The 17,081-nt window shown below is 38.5% G+C and overlaps 1 protein-coding gene and 1 long non-coding RNA gene across 2 annotated transcripts in view; one reads left to right on the top strand and one right to left on the bottom strand.

Moving 5' to 3' along the window:
- LOC139121730 (uncharacterized) overlaps positions 1 to 17,081 on the bottom strand; it is a 276,401-nt gene that overhangs the window by 190,915 nt on the left and 68,405 nt on the right. The gene's annotated exons all lie outside the window — the stretch shown is intronic.
- On the top strand, positions 2,220 to 3,516 carry LOC139122158 (somatostatin receptor type 5-like). The gene has a single exon (XM_070687575.1). The coding sequence runs from the start codon at positions 2,395 to 2,397 to the stop codon at positions 3,433 to 3,435; it is 1,041 nt and encodes a 346-aa protein (XP_070543676.1). The 5' UTR covers positions 2,220 to 2,394; the 3' UTR covers positions 3,436 to 3,516.

Raw genomic sequence — 17,081 nt, 5'->3', positions numbered from 1 at the left:
TATATGCAATGTAGGCTGAGACACTCTGAATACCGCTAATGGTAAAATTCAAAATACCCATGGTGTTCCTCGATCGTCGCATCGAGACAAATACAAATGTATTCTTCTCGAAGCGCCCGTCATGATCTATAAATAGGGTTACCAATATGACCAATTTCAGCAGCCTGTCCCCCGGGAGTGATTGCATCCGTACCGTCATTGTACCTTCGCTGCTTATACGTCAGGAATAGTGAAAGTGATCATGCGGTTCTTCGTCATACGCTGCTGTTGAGAATGAATACATATGAGGAGTAAACGGACAAATATGCCAGTAGAGAGATATTCAGTCAAAGGTTTCCGGCTGTTTAATTTCAAAAGGTTTGCGAATGATTATGACACTCCCTTTAAGTCACCCCCTGACGGTCGTGCTTTGTTATATGTACCATTTGACAACGAGTGCGTGTGGCCGTATAGATGTACAATCATCTGGTGGTCTAAGACAGACATGTTTACCATTATTTAAGGTAGAACGCACCTCGGGGACAGACATTCGGACTCTCAAACTTTTACAATTCTCTTCTGATATACCACATGTGGGGGTTCATTTTAAAGCTCTTGGTGAAAGAAAAATTTTCACCGGCTTAGTTTTTCGAAATTCGAAAAATTTTATTTTTCTCCATAGAGTTAACACAGGGATTGCGGCCATTTTGAATTTCTAATGTCGATAAATCTTGGGCTATTTATTTCTTTAGTACCAAAATTTGCACGGTGACCCCTGATTTTTATTCTTGATTTTGAAAGAGAATGGTTGAAAGATTCCTCACGGAAATTTTGAGCGAAAGTTTAAGTCTTTCACTTCCGAGGTGCATACTACCTTAACTTGGAAAACAGATGTATACATTTATTGCTTTGGTGCTGAACTTTGTTCGATATATTCAAAGGTGTGTTGCATTGGCGGTCTTGAGGTGATCTGGTCTAAACCTGAAACTGAAACTTCTTGTTATACTTTTCGTCATGGACACAATATATCGACGTTCAACAGACAATTGCAGTCACGCGTACACGGTTGTTGAAACGCTTTTGTTTCTATATTTGACAATAAAAGCAATTTATCATGCCGTAAAATGCTTAAGTCAGTGCCATGATCATGAACGCATATTTTTCACTGGTGTTCAGGCAATAGTCATTCAAATCACAAATCACAAGAAAAATTTATTTTTCGTGGGAAGTGGACACAATAAAGTTTTTGAAATTCATTCAATTCAATTCAATTCAATAGAACTTTATTTATCCCAAACACGGGCAATTAAAAAGCGTGGAAAAGCATATTTGCTACTCCGTCGACTTGAGTGTTGATTTAAGACGAGACACACTTCAAAGTTGTTATAAAGAACGTCGCGGACTATTTACGTCTTCAGAGATGAAGTATGTTCGTCGTTTCCCCCTTGACATGAGCCGCAGTCAGCTTCTTAGACTATGTTAACATCGTAAAAAGATCACGGTCGTGTTGAGGGATTTATCCCCCGTGATTAGCTTTGTAGGTAGATAAGGTTTGTTTTGTTTCTTTGGCATTTTTTCTGTAGGTCTGGTCATTATACTTATTGCCCTCAGGTAGAAACCATCAATTCTCAGTGCCTTAAGGAAAGAAACTGGCCACACTCAAGAAGTCGAACAACATACCTTAGGAACATCGCTGGGATACAACTGGATAATATTACAGACTGTCGTCGCTACCTTCGAGAGCACCGCTGTCTCCGTACCTGCCCACTAATACCCATGCGAGTTGTAGCGTAACCCTTAGCTTCAGCCGGGGTAATCTTTCACGGTGTTTGTTTGTCAAAGGGACAATTTCAAAAGCTCGTCCACACGTGCATAATACGGTCTGACTGAAGTCGAGCAAATGACTCAACGACCTACTATAATAGTCCGTTTTAGTGCAATCCACGTAGTATGGATTAGCATAAGCCTTACTTAATGGCTTTTGATTAAATCTTTTCACGGCTTCGCTCATAATAAATTTCAAGGGAAGGACAGGGAACGAGGCAGAGACGACGATGTATGTGGCACACTCGGAGCAAATTTCTTGCATTAACAGTGACAAATTGTTCATCGTAAGGCTCTCGACGGTGAGGCATTCTACCAACGGGGTGCTGGCGAGAAATAAAAAAGGCGTCGGTTCAATATCAGTTGGCGGATATCATTAATGCATATCTTTATTCTTAAGTGCAGAGGGTCATTCCATCTCCAAGACATAACAATGCACCTCCTCACTAGAAATGAACAACCAATCAGAGTCGGTCATATGACGTATCCAATCGATGATGTACAGTACATGTCTAGCGCTGAAGATGTATAGTTTCTATCAGAGTCTAACGTCTATACAAGCCGGGGACAGTAAGCAGAGAGCGTGCAGCGATGACGGATTCCAACGAGACTGATGCTTTCGATAACGAAGGGACGGGTGTCTTGCCAGATTGGATGTTCCAGGCATTTATGCCGTCTTATTATGGTATAGTTTGCGCCAGTGGACTGCTCGGTAATGGAGTTGTGATTTTTGTTCTGCTGAGATGTAAAGACAGCAAGTCTGGTGTCCCTAATGTGTATATTTTAAATCTGGCCTCTGCAGACTTCCTCTTCCTAATTGGCCTACCGTTCCTGGGTCATTTCAACTCAACCGGGGGATGGATATTCGGGGACTTTCTCTGCCAGATTGTCATGGGTATCGACGGAATGAACATGTTCACCGGAATATTCACTCTGACGGCCATGAGCATCGACCGGTACGTTGCCATCGTCCACCCGGTGTGGTCAAAGAGGTGCCGGACCGTGAAGCGGGCGTGGACAGTTTGTCTGCTGATGTGGATACTTTCTGGCGTGTCGTCGGTGCCTCTGTGGCAGTATGCTCAGACACAAACTTTTGACAACGTCACAGTGTGTAACATAGTATGTTCGAAATCTATCAGACAGTTTTTTGTCGCCTATGCATTCATCGTCGGTTTCATCATTCCGCTGACCACTATCTCAGCGGCTTACCTCAACATTGTGCACTTTCTCGTTGCTGGACGAAGCCGTCCGCATCGAAGGATTCCGATCGGCAGGGTCGGCAAGATGATTCTGTTCGCCGTAGTGGTCTTCGTGATCTGCTGGCTTCCTTTCTGGGTGACACAACTTGCGATGGCGTTGACCAGGTCTCAAACACGCACACGGGCCATGAAAATCACGTACTTCTGTGCCACGTTCCTGACGTATGCCAACAGTTGTCTCAATCCTATAATCTACACCTATCTGCGCCGTGATTTCCAGAGACAGGTTATCGATCTTTTTCGGAGAGGCGTGAAGAGCTCGCCAAAGACCGCGGCAAAGCGACATCCAAAACTTATTCGTGGAAGCCATAGCAACAGCTTGACTCACAAGACGCCAGTTCCTACTCAAATCAGAATGAGTATCTCAAACTGAAATTTGGTCACATGGGAGAGATTTTGAACATAACGAACATAACAACTCATGACAATAACGTGGACTCCTGCTTGAAAATCAGAAGCAATCGTACGAATCGTACATTTTCGATTGTAAAACAAAATAAAAACATACATATCGGTGAAACATTTTGAAATATGAATGATTGATTGTATAACAGAATAAAAAATATCATTCTAAAAGGCTAATTTTGCATATATTTTTATTGTTTTTTTTTATTTACCATTTTCAACACCAAAATGTCATCAAAACAGCGGAGAATATTAGTTCGCTCAAGACGTAATTATTTTTTTCGTGTGACACTGCTTCTCCATGACAAGAGATCGGCTACATCATCTGAACACTGTGGCAGCGTTAGTGTACGGATGACTGTGAAACTGATTCAGTGTTTTGCAAGTGTTTGGTAAAAGATATAGTGATTCGGATACCTCCAGTGATATACCTGCAGTCAGTTGGAATGCCGGAAAAACAACTAGGCTACCTTTAAATATTCACCGACTTTAACGATGTCATTGTCACTTAATGACATTGACGGTGAGTGTCAACTAAAGAACGCTTTGAAGTTTACAGGTCCAAACGCAATGCTACCGCCATGCTACGAGCCGTCGACTTTCGCTATTTATTACACTAAACGTGATTCTGATAGTCTTAATGACACTCAGGAACGTGTATGTTTTAACTTTGCTGCGATTTGTATGTAAATAATCATGACATTAGCTATTTACAAGATGGCACCGCCTTTCACAAACACATGAATCAATCAAGTCGAAGGGAAAATTTACACTGGGGCTAGAAAATACTCCCTCCGCTGGTATATAACTTTCACAGGGACTGCAAATTTTTTCTCCACGAATATTTGCTGAAAGTCATGCATAAAATTTGGCCTACGTTGTCAAAATCGCGTAGGGATTTATCAAGCTGACATCAAATCTAGATTAATCTTTGGTTTACAGGGGACATTTGTCGACACTTAATAAAAGCGGGATTTCGGAAATTTATATGTAGATCCAATCGTGCGATACCAAAACACCTGCCCGGTCATATTTACTCAGTAACTGAAACTTGACGTCGACGATAGGTCATTACTGTTAAAGTTTTTACGGCAGGCGTTTCGTCCGTACCGCAACTTTCCCAAAGATACAATGTCATTCGAGTTACTTTTGTTAACACGGCTCATTCAGATGTATGAGGTTATTATGTTGCATCAACGTACATATATTGTACAACGTCCTTGTTGATCTAGTTTAACTTACCGAGGAAAGATAACTCTCATCCGTGTATGACGTCCTTTGACAAGATTGAGGGCATGATTTTTCACTATTGTACACTCTACTTGAGGCATCTTTCAGCAAAATGTGTGACTTGAATGGTTTCTGCAGTTGTAATTCAAGCTCTTTCAATCTCCACTGCACACTTCAATTCGACATCAGTTATCAAGCCAAAGGCATAGAACTCTTGTTCTAAACCAGAATTCCCGGATAAGAAAATGTTATACAACGATGAGGGTCATCCGTCTAATATACTTGCTTCTGTCTTATATAACTTTCAGGCTGTAGGTATAGGGAATTATCAATACACCATCCGTCCTGTGTTTCCTTCTTAATATGGCGGTTCATTGCAAACTCCTGAAGCGTTCAGAACATAAGCTCATCCCCTCTCTTGTCAACCTTGCCTACAGCCTTTCAAATCTCCATTAATGCAAACACGGCATCATTTTGAAAATCGCGTCGATACCGCTTCATGGTTCGGAAGAGTTGATTGCTATTGGCTTATTTCGATGTGAACAAATTAAATTCATTTTCCCTTGTTCAGATCTCATTATTGGTAGAGTCGAACAGGCGACGCCCGGTATTTTTAAATCATGGAAAAATAAGTGTCCTACAAGTATCTTCCTGTTTCGTTGAGCTAAAACTGACCGGGTGTTTATAAAACCCACGTTTCCTTACCAAGCCGTACCTATAGTTTGCAAAACATAAACATCACTGTACCTCCCATTCTCTCGTCTGACTAAAATTTACCTAATTATCAAGCTATCCCCAAAGATAAAACCTTTGAAGCAGCCCAGCTTTGGTTTTAATGCTGTATTCATCTGCTATACCTTGTGCCCTGTATTATCCTCCATGTGTTGTAGCGAAAATGATATTTTAGGCGTAAAGAGTCGATTCGTGATGTGATCATTCTTCGTTAGCGCTGGCCAGAGATTATGAGGATTGAGAGAGCGTCTCAAAAGTAAAACATTAAGACTAGAGGAAAATATATACATTCCTATTTCTCTAACAACTTTACGGGGCCATCAAGCCAGTGGTTGTATTAGAGGAGCAAGTTACTACATGTTAACCGATATTTAAACTTGAAAATGGCTAATCTCTGCATGTGTAAACGGCATTCAGAAAATTTCAATTTTCGGATTCAGCAAAGACAAGAAGGTGAAAGTTAATTTCCTCAAATGGTGTCAAAAACAGTCCACAACATCCATGGACAGGATAATAATTGTAAGGTTCTGACAAAATCTGTCCTTCGAGGGCGAGGCGCACAAAAGAGCTCTGTGGAGAAATCTGCAAAGGAAATGTAATAATAATTAATGCAACATATTCACGCTGTATGGCATAACCTTAGACATTAAATCAAATAATTGTGCCATAGCCATGGTAGTCGGGCCTCCTTGCCTCTCTAATACATCTAATATCTCAGCCCGTGCCGTTCCATCAACAAAAAAATCCTGTAGGCGGAATTTTTCGCGCAGTTTTATTAAAAGTCAATAGTGATTTCGGCGTACCATTGTGTCAAAATGTCTTTGTCTTTGTCAAAATGTCAGATAAAAACGATTGCCGAGAAAGATTGATCTTGTCTCGCTCATAGCTGACAGTTGAATAAAGGTTAAAGGAGTGTCACTCTTGACTCGTCACACCTGAGCAGATGATTTTCTTTTCTAATATTACAGACTTTCTTCATTGCGTATGTGACGTATTTGTTTCAGGCTTCCTCTTCAATATGTATGGCAACAGTACCTCGGAAAAATGCAATTATACCCGGCTAACGGTCTGCTGGTCTGCATGAGGGCAACGACCAATTCATGGCGCTCATTTAAATTAATAATTTCTCGTCTGGTACGTAAAGCTCTTGTTTACGATAACTATGCTGGTCATGCGAATCTGTCAGTCAACGTGATGATATGATGACAAGATTTCCAGTTTCAACACTTATGAGCATTTTACGTGCTTTGATGGTGATCCCTGAAGGCAGAATGTGCCTTTGGTACAAGAGGATCGAAGCTTTCAAAATCTCACCATTCTTACAATTCAGCCCGTCCAGACTCAATTCAATTTCCCCTAGAGTCAACACCGGGCAAGACCTGCATTTTTATAGCAAACAAATGTCAATTGGGGCAATTAAAGTGATTGTTCGGTTCCTGAGAGTGCACATGTACTCAATTTTTCTCATGTTCTAAAAGAGACAGGGCACAGTTTTCTCCAAGCAAAATACAAGCAAGAGTTGAGGCCCCACATATCCGACCCGCATATGGTGAACCTAAGTTTCACAACATTGCCCTCAATAGCACATTTCTCGCGGCAGCAGGTATTGTAGGCATCTTAACTTGTTAATATCATGCATGATATTATAGAAATAACGGGCGACGCGCTGACCATTAATGTTTATTTGTGGACAAGGGCGAGAAGAAAGCCAAAAATTAACGGGCGAGGCTTGCCGAGCCCGTTTTTAATTTGGCTTTCCTTGAGCCCGCGCCCATAAATAACCGTTAATGGTCAGAGCGGAGTCTGTTATTTCCATTATATTATCAGCGAACCCAAGAAAACCGTCAAAATTTCCGAAAATTTCAGGAGCGAACGACAACTGGGCCCCAGAAACTGAGAAATACGCGACGAACTGTCACGCGCGCTGTAAAAAATTGGAAATCCGGAGATGTTTTCAGAAAAAAGTACCTCAACTTGACCTACAAGTGCTCCATTTCATTTTGTGATTGATTATGATTTACGTTTGAGCTGTAAAGTTACGATACTTTGAGTTGTTAATCTTATTATTCATATTCACGAGCATGTAAACAAACCATTACTGTGTATTTGTGGTCAGTCACGTGGTTCAGCATGACCAATCAAAATGCGACGGGCAGGGCATGGTAATATAATAACGGTTTAACTACTACTCAGTAGATTAGACAATCCCAGTGTGGTTTCTTGTTCTACTGGCTTAAGCATATTAAAACATATTACTCATTTAGCTAATCAACATATCATCTGTAGAGTCTGTAGATGACTATAGGTCGACAATATGCAATTCTTTGCCCGCTCAAAAGGAAAGTTTTCAGATTGGTTCTTTGCCGGTCAGTGAATCTTTTATTTAAATTTACAGATGGCATTCAGCTGAATTGATGCAATCGCTGATATTGTGTTCTGGACGGGATATCTCAACTATTCAGGATTCTATGATTTCTTCTGAGGTATGGACTTTTTTGTATACTTTTTTCATTCCGTAAAAGATCGGCCAATACTTTTGCCGGGCTGCAATGTCAAAGTACAGCCAATTACCATCAGATGTAGAATCCTCATATGTTGAAGATATGTGAATACTGAAAAAACTCCATCTACTCCAAGTCTGTTTGACACCAGGAACGGGGACTCTTTCAACAAGCCGTGTATTCTTTGAGTCGTGAACAGCCGAATCTTTCATGGTGGAAAGCCTGCTGTCCCGCCGACCGACCGAAGGTGAAAATTGCCGTTTCCGATAAACTTGTGAGTAATGAAACCGTAGACAGCTTACTTCACTAAAGTTAATTCTCCGACAGCTTCTGGGATGAGTTGTATTATTTCAGTAAAGGGTCTCTAATTCTTATTGTACGACCAAGACCAATGATTTACTTAATGGAGACACTAGTGAACAACCTCCTACTTGTAGCAAATCGATTTATCTAGGGAAAATGAAAAACAGAAAGACCATCCCTTGCAATGTATTTGCTACTTTCAAGTCAAACACAACTGCTACCTCGAATATGCTTTTGCTTTTGAGCGAGATAAAACTAGAGACACGATTTTGTAAATGGGTCAAAACAACACACACAGTTACTGATAATTGAGAACGGTTATGACAATCACTACATCCTAAAACTACCTTTCCTCATTAAATACCACCATTAAGGAAAACCCTTAATAATTATGGTTGCTATGTTCGTAATAGCCTGTCTTGGAAGACGATAAAGGAAGTCCAATTTTTTTAAGACTAATTCAATACATGCATTTTCAAATTAAAAAAAACAATGTAACTGCCCTTTGAAATGATTGAGGCAAATAAAGTATGCTCAAAAGCTCATGCATTGTAACAAAAAAGCGCGGCGACATTAAGCTGTAAATTCTAGATCAATCATTCGTGTTTTATTGTGCCTTTGACCTCTTAAAATGAGAAACAAAATATATATAATGTTATTCCAAACTTGAAGGAACAATAATGCTTTATTTTAGAGACTAAGATGTCTTAAAGTTAGCGATAGTCTGTACGATGAATAATAGCTGCAAGGAACTTTGTTCTGTCGATTTTAACTTGCGGCATATCTAGGGAGAATGCAACTTTTAGACAAGTTTACACTCCCGACAATATCATGAATAAAATCCTCGCCTATAGAATGTATAACTAATGAACTATAAATATCAACAACTGCATCATATGAAAAAATACACATTGCACCGACAAATAAGCACAATGACATTATATAAATGTGTCGAGTTAGCCAATTCGGCTTTCTGATTGAACAAGAGCTCAGGCCGGCCGTGGTTACGTAATAGTATACCCGTGCTAAATCGGTCCTTGCAATAAGCATAAAAATAATTTGAAACCAGGAGCGGAATAGGTATTAGCAAAAGCTAGCCTTCAAACAATCAAATACGTGAAGATAATGTTTTAACTGTTTTAAAACTGTGTCTTTCAAACTGTATTGTTAGAAAAGTTCCCTTGCACATTGTCGTGTCACTTTTTGTCGTCTGCCTCACTTCCACTGTTACAACCAGAGAACACATAGGCGTTCCATGTGTATACATGCTCAGTTCCGGCCGTAGCCAAATTTCCGTTCGACAACTGTCGATATGCTTTCTCCATTTGTATGCCAACATTTTCATATGGTATACCAGCAAAATTCCCTCCGGAGGCGTTTCTTCTTCTATGCCGCGCATTGTTCGACTGCAGCCATGTTTAAAAATTTAAAATCATCAAAACATACAGTAATTTCACAGGTGTACTTTTATATTTCCGCCCTCATTTCCGCTAAAATGATTAAAGTCCATGTTTACATAATGTAGAATTCATGATTTACAATTAATAATATTATCATTCTTGTTATAAGATCATGCTGTGTCCATCAATTATTTTAGAAAATTTTCATTGCTTGATTAGGACCATGTGGCTGACCATCAACCCTCATTATATTACCATGCCCTGTCCATTGCGTTTTAATTGGTCGAGCTGAACCACTTGGCTGCCCACAAATACACAGTAATGTTTTTTTTTTCAAGCCCGTGAATATGAATAATATCGTAAACACAGTAACTTTACGGCTAAAACGAAAATTGCGATTTGTACAAAGATCATAATCAACCACAAAATAAAATGGAGCATTTGTGGGCTAAGTTTAGATGCTTTTTTTCAAAAAAATCTCCGGATTTGCAAAATTTTTGCAGCGCGCGCTCTACTCACAGATTCTGGGGGCCCGTTGTCGTTCGCTCTGGAAATTTTCGTAAATTTTGACGGTTTTTCGGGGTTCGTTGATAATATAATTGAAATAACAGACTCCGCACTGACCATTAACGTTTATTTATGGGCGCGGGCGTGCAAAGGAAATCTCTACGGCAGCAAGCAGAGCCCTTTCACTTTACCTTGACCATAGGGCCAAGTATTTGTTTCATATTTGACAATACTGTAACATTTGTCGACCTGGCAGTATTCCATGTATAGATAAAGAGGCAACGTTAACCGAAGTCAATGTACAATTCACGCACATAGACCGCAAGCAACACTATATTTATTTCACACAATATGCTCGTCTGTCTTCCAAAACAATCTAGCTAGCTTTCGCACACAAAATCTAAAATTTTCATCCGTTATGAGTAGGACAACAAATATAAAATGCTCCTTTTTACGTGAAAGATTGTGATTGGCAATATTTCCTTGTATGATTATCTTTATTTTCCTTTGTGATTTATAAGCAGGGAATTATTTTTGAGAGCCCTGTGGTAGAACAAGTGGTGTCGTTGCGGCGGTCACAGTTTAAAAGGACCAAGTAACTATCACGCGAATAAGATGGCAGTATTTCTCAAAAAATTAGAAGTCGTAAACTTTTACTTGTAAAAGCAAATATTGATGAAACTTTGAAAAATATGACGTATGTTTATCGCGCAGAAATGTTGCTAGCTTGTACAAGCAAATATTGATGAAACTTTGTAAAATTGGGGGTGTATTGACATCATGGAAATGAAGCTAGGTAAAACGCATTATTGTTGAGAATCGGGTCAGTCCGCACTGTGATCTTCATGAACGGTTCGATTAGCAGTGGCGCAATTGATAATTTCCTGTTCAAATATCATGTTTTTATCATTTTTAACTTTGAAAGGAGAAAATCACTGCATGTTTTTACCTGATGCTCTAGTTAGACAAAACGGTCATCGCACTGCCCATGAGGCTGTCATATCGCTTAATCAGTGCTTGCAGGAGTTCAGGGGTCTTTCTTTTAGCTGAAAATCGGTCAGGATTTCTTGAGCTTGATTACTTTTTGAGAAGGAATCTCGATGAACCCCTGACATTCTGTTCTAAATATACATTGCTAGACATAATTGTAATGAGGGCAGAGAGGTAAACTTTGCCTCGAGCCATCAGCTACAGAAGGCGGATTTAAACGTCTCACGAGCAATGTCTTCTGTGGTAACACGCGCGGCTGCAGTACCAGTACTGGGCCTACACGTATGTTCTTGCAGTCGGGGCAGTTCTTTCTTGACGCATGTTGATTGGAGGTTACTCTTTTGCATATAAAAGAATGAACATTTATTTTTAACGTCGAGATGTCAAATCTGCATAAGAAATGGCATTGTGCATTTTATTTCGCTTTGGTAGTGCATTTTCAATAATTATACCTCGAAGACATTTGTTTTGTTTCATCACCTTGCTTATCCTCACAGTATGGATTAATGTAAAATGCACCTGGGGGACAGATAATCGGACTTTCAAACTTTTACAAAACATTTTTAGTTTATCGCTTGAAGGGTACCATTTTCATGCGCATGGAATTAGTAGATTTTCATCGGCTTATTTTTATCGAAAATTTGATTTTTCCTCACAGAGTTAACACACGGACGGCGGCCATTTTGAATTTCAGGTATCAGTAAACTGGGTAATTCGTTTCCATTATACCAAAATGTGTATTTTGAACCGCATTATCGTTCTTGATTTGGAAAGACAATGGCTGAAAGTTTCCTTGGGAAAGATTGAGTAAAGGTTTAAGGCTTTCAATTTCGAAACGCTTACTATCGTAAGGTTAATTTGCAAGCTACCCCTGCCTTTTGAATGTGAGCGTCATCCTTGTGCCTCATGAGACAAATCTGACAGTCCGACAAATAGAATGAGCTAAAGTGGCAGGAAAATGCCGTCATTAAGACAAACTACTCTTGCCATAGACAAGGATTACCTTAGTTACACTCCCACTGTTTGTGCGGTTGTTAGCCTAACAAACGTTTCATTTTCATAAATACTCTATTTTTCAACAACATGAACATTGTTGAGGGCCTATTATTACGGCTCTGTTTTTCTACTGACGATATCAGCGGGTACAAATATAATATTTATGCAATTAGCCGCCCATTTCCAACGTCCATTTTGTTCATTTAGGGAAAGTCTTGTTTAGATTTCGGTTGTGTCATTGATTCTAGCAGGTGTATAGTTGGTTTGTGAAATGGTTGTTCGAGAATCGTAAACGTTGCTCACACAACTATTTCACACATCCACAGTACGCCTGCAAGAGTCATTGACACAACCGAATTGATTAAATTTAACAACCATTTGCAGTAATAGAGCGCGAAGCCACTGCAGTGAACTGCAATAAAACTGCTTACACTAATTAGTTTCAGCTGTAGCCGTGGCCACTTTGGTGTTGAACAAGGCTACTTGATAAAGACCAAAAAGTCTGCTTGTACAAAGGCAAAACCAGCTCTGTCTGAGGCTCGAGTTGTAAATGAGAGTTTACGATTGGCACCCTGTGTTCAAGATTAAGATACAATGTAACATTACCATGCACTGGTCCATGTACAAATCTTTTTTATTTCAACTTCCCCAGACAAACTGTCTGCATGGGACATACAATGTTGTCGACTTTGCCAGCTGGCTACAGCTGAAACTAATTAGTGTGAGCTGTTTTATTGCAGTTCACTGCAGTGGCTTCGCGCTCTATTACTGAAAAGGGTAGTAAGTATCTTTTGTCTTGAGCTGGCGACGACATAATGTTGAAATGCACTCTAGGTAAAAAAGTCGACTTCTCGCCAGAACAAGAGTTTGTTTGGTAAGTAAGCGAAACTCGAGCATCCTTTCAAATTTTCAGGTATTTCCTTTTATAAAATTTCTGCATAAACTTAAACTTAATTTAGGCTTCTGTAATATTATGTGCTTTCCTGTGGAAGTATGGACCGTCTGAGACTTTTATGACTCACTTAGGTCGCAAAATCGTAGCGAAGATATCGATAATTGTAATGCTTTATATATATATATATATATATATATATATATATATATATATATATATATATATATATATATATATATATATATATATTATATATATATATCTATATATATATATATATATATATATATATATATATATATATATATATATATATATATATATATATATATATATATATATCATCATCATCATCATCATCATCATCAGAACCCCTTAATTTGAGAAAACTGAAATTTCAAGAATTAGAAAACGTTGGTGGAATGACCATAAGTTTACCAAAGGGTGGTCAAAATGGCAACTAATTAATTTTTAGTTTTTGTTCTATGTATGTATGTATGTATGTATGTATGTATGTATGTATGTATGTATGTATATATGTATGTATGTATGTATGTATGTATGTATGTATGTATGTATGTATGTATGTATGTATGTATGTATGTATGTATGTCGTAGTATGTATGCATGTATGTATGTATGTATGTATGTATGTATGTATGTATGTATGTATGTATGTATGTATGTATGTATGTATGTATGTATGTATGTATGTATGTATGTATGTATGTATGTATGTATGTCGTAGTATGTATGCATGTATGTATGCGTGTATGCATGAATATATAACACTCTCAAATGCGTTGGTGTGATTTGTATGACAAGTTGTTTCAGTCATCGTTTTGAGAAGACTTTGTTTACACTATCATTAAAAAACTATATATACCGTATGGTCTTGAAAAAAACCCTGCTTATACTTATATATTCTGTAAACATTATTTCCGTCAATCAATTATCAGTTCTAAAATGTTAGCAAAAATGACGTCATTATTTTACACAGGATATGTTTCCTTGTTGCTTGAAAACCACCATGCTTAGCGTAGTAAATGTCACCCAGCCACTATTTTCTTCGGTTAGACCTTTTAATTGTGTACTTTATTTCTCAGACAACCAAGTTTTGTTTTCAAAATACTCACACGATCTTGACTGATGTCAGAGGTGCTGAGTTTCGCCATGAACTGAGGGAGAGGCCATCGCTAATGAGGGGTCACTATTCTCTACGAGTCTTGAAAAATGAAAGATGGCAAAATTGTGTATGAAACAAGAAGTAGGAACGACATTATATTACAAAACAAAAATATGAAAAGACATCTGATAGGACTGTATCAATTTGCAAGGTACGTAATTTCTCTCTCAAAAAGATACTTAAAATACACGGATTATTTTACGATAAGTGCATCGTGCTAGACAAAGGTTCCATGAGTCCAATTTGTCCTTCTTTTTTTCTTTTCTCTTTCGATTTATACTAATGCAATATGAAAACTATGTCGATTTTAACTTTCAACTTTGTCGATTTCCTAAAACATACATGCTGAAAACAGCAAGACTGAGTAGATATTTTTGCAAGAAGTGGTGACATTTACACAGGCTAGGAACACAACTCTGCCGACGGTTAACAAGTATCCTCTCACGATTTCCTCCAAGCCATCTATCGATTTCGAAGTGACGGACATCTTTGAAAGCCGGAGAAACTGCTTCAGATACAAAATACCATTTCAAAATGCCTATGAGTGGCTGAGTAGTTTAACTAAATACCATCCTGATTAAAACGCATTTTTTTGTTTCAGCGACATATACTGACCCTCGTTTCAAATGAATTCCCGTTTCCCGAACATGATCCAGGCATAGTTGATTTTAATCAAGCTACCATTTTTCTCTCGATATTTAATTATTGGCATTCAAAGAAAGTCAATTACCCCTGGATTACAGAGCTCAGTCACGTGACTGGGAACTTAAGTCTCCCAGCGTTTTCTATGAAAAGCTGACTGTGCCGTCCTCTGCCTGCAAAGCTCCATTTTGTTAGGATTATTGACAGGTCAACTATGCCTGTCAATTATCTTTACCACTACCGCGCAGTGAGTTACCCCGAGATAGAATACAGTTCATCATATGTAACAAATGAGTCCCCTCCAAGTGAAGTGTCCCTGGACAACATCTCTTTCTACTCCTCAGTGGGCCACTAGCTTTCCTCTCATAGGCAGCCTTGAGGAGTCCCCAGAAGTATCTTTGAGAGGGAAAATTGCCCTCCGAATATCTAATAAGAATAACTTACAGTGAAGACGAAGAGTGCTTTCTGATGACAGTTAGTATGTGGACACTTGAAGAGGACTAATTTGCCCTTGCGTGGGACCATGTAATATCCCTGGGGATCGCTGACGAGGTGACCAGCGAGTATATGTCAGTACAACAACTCATGAATTTACCATCCTTTAAGGTGAATAGCTTCTGAGGAACCGTTGGGAGTCGGCAATATAGCCAAATCGCACAACATTTGTTGTCGCGTCTGTACGTCACTCGTTTTCGAGTGCAATTTTCAGCGCTTTTGGCGAAATATCTTTTGTCCTTTCTGCAGATTTGTTTTGCATGGGAATGGTTACATGTAATCGTATTTGTTGATTATGTTTTAATGGTTAGGCCTCAGACAATCACATAATTAAATGTCATACATTTACCACGAAATAAATGCCAGTGGGAAAAAGGAAAACAGTTCAAACTTGACGCATTTCTTAATGAAGTTTTCTCAATTATCAAGACACTTGTGTACTAAGACAGACAGTTTATACTGAATGTGTACATCCTCAAAGTTTAATAAATAAAACACTTTTCGTTCGCAGGTAAATGACGATATTTTTGTGCCATTAATTCTTTTGTTGTCTTCATAGTATTCAGGCTAAAATAGTAAGAAGTGACGTTTATCCTCCACTATTGAAATACCTTGATTACTATATTAAATGTATAACCTGAGATGTATGGTAGGACTTACAATTGTGTTAGGTTTATTCAACTGCAAAGTCATGACTTGAACAACTGAGTATTGCCAATATACTTTGAACTTCCTATATAATACTCGAAAGACACAACTCAGGCTCAAGCATTGATTTGCATCTTACATATGTTCGATAGTTACCTAACGAGTCTGACCACTCTTGCCTGTAACAATCTTGTAATCTTATTTGTGGAATAACTTTAAAAAGTAGCAGAATCCCCGCCCTTGTGCCCAACCTCACTACAACAAAACCATACCTAAACAGAAGCTCTCGTACCTTTCTTACACTAGTGATTTTCTCAATTAAGTCTTAAGTTCTAGGCATTCCATCGCGTTGTCTTAGTCAGTGTGAATAATCAGAAATGGTTAGACGGAACTAAACATATCCATGTGACGTAACCGATATGATAATTAGAAAAAATAACGATTCTTTAATTCTCTATCACCTTTTGGTTCTTCAAATCATGAATATCGCTGTTACAATGTTGTCGAATAACATTAAAGCATCCCGAAAGGTTTATTGATGTCATGTTATCCAACAGTCTTCTATATGTAGCTTGTACGCCATGAACAATTTAAAAAACCGAACGTTGACTTGCTGGCGACAAGGAGACCACAGTGTGTATATTTATTCTAATCACATCCTCACTGTGAAAGCTTTAGAAAGCGAATAAAAACAGATTTATTATAACAATGGAAAGATTCCTCTCTCCATCTACTTTTACCCAGTCAGGCACTCGTAAGCGGCGGTCTCCCCTAGGGAGGACCTCTTCAGATATAACTGAAGATTACTTGACTCCATTTTCTTCTTTTTGAAAGAGATTAACTACAAAATGGAGACGCCGTCTGGAAACCACATTTTCAGAGGCACAGTTACTATGCAAAGATGTCCACAATAACATCATTAATAATACTTGGATATGTATGTATGTATGTATGTATGTATGTATGTATGTATGTATGTATGTATGTATGTATGTATGTATGTATGTATGTATGTATGTATGTATGTATGTATGTATGTATGTATGTATGTATGTATGTATGTATGTCGTAGTATGTATGCATGTATGT

This window comes from Ptychodera flava, chromosome 21 (genome assembly GCF_041260155.1).
Source record: "Ptychodera flava strain L36383 chromosome 21, AS_Pfla_20210202, whole genome shotgun sequence".
NCBI lineage: Eukaryota > Metazoa > Hemichordata > Enteropneusta > Ptychoderidae > Ptychodera > Ptychodera flava.
This window is presented reverse-complemented; position numbering and strand designations above follow the sequence as displayed.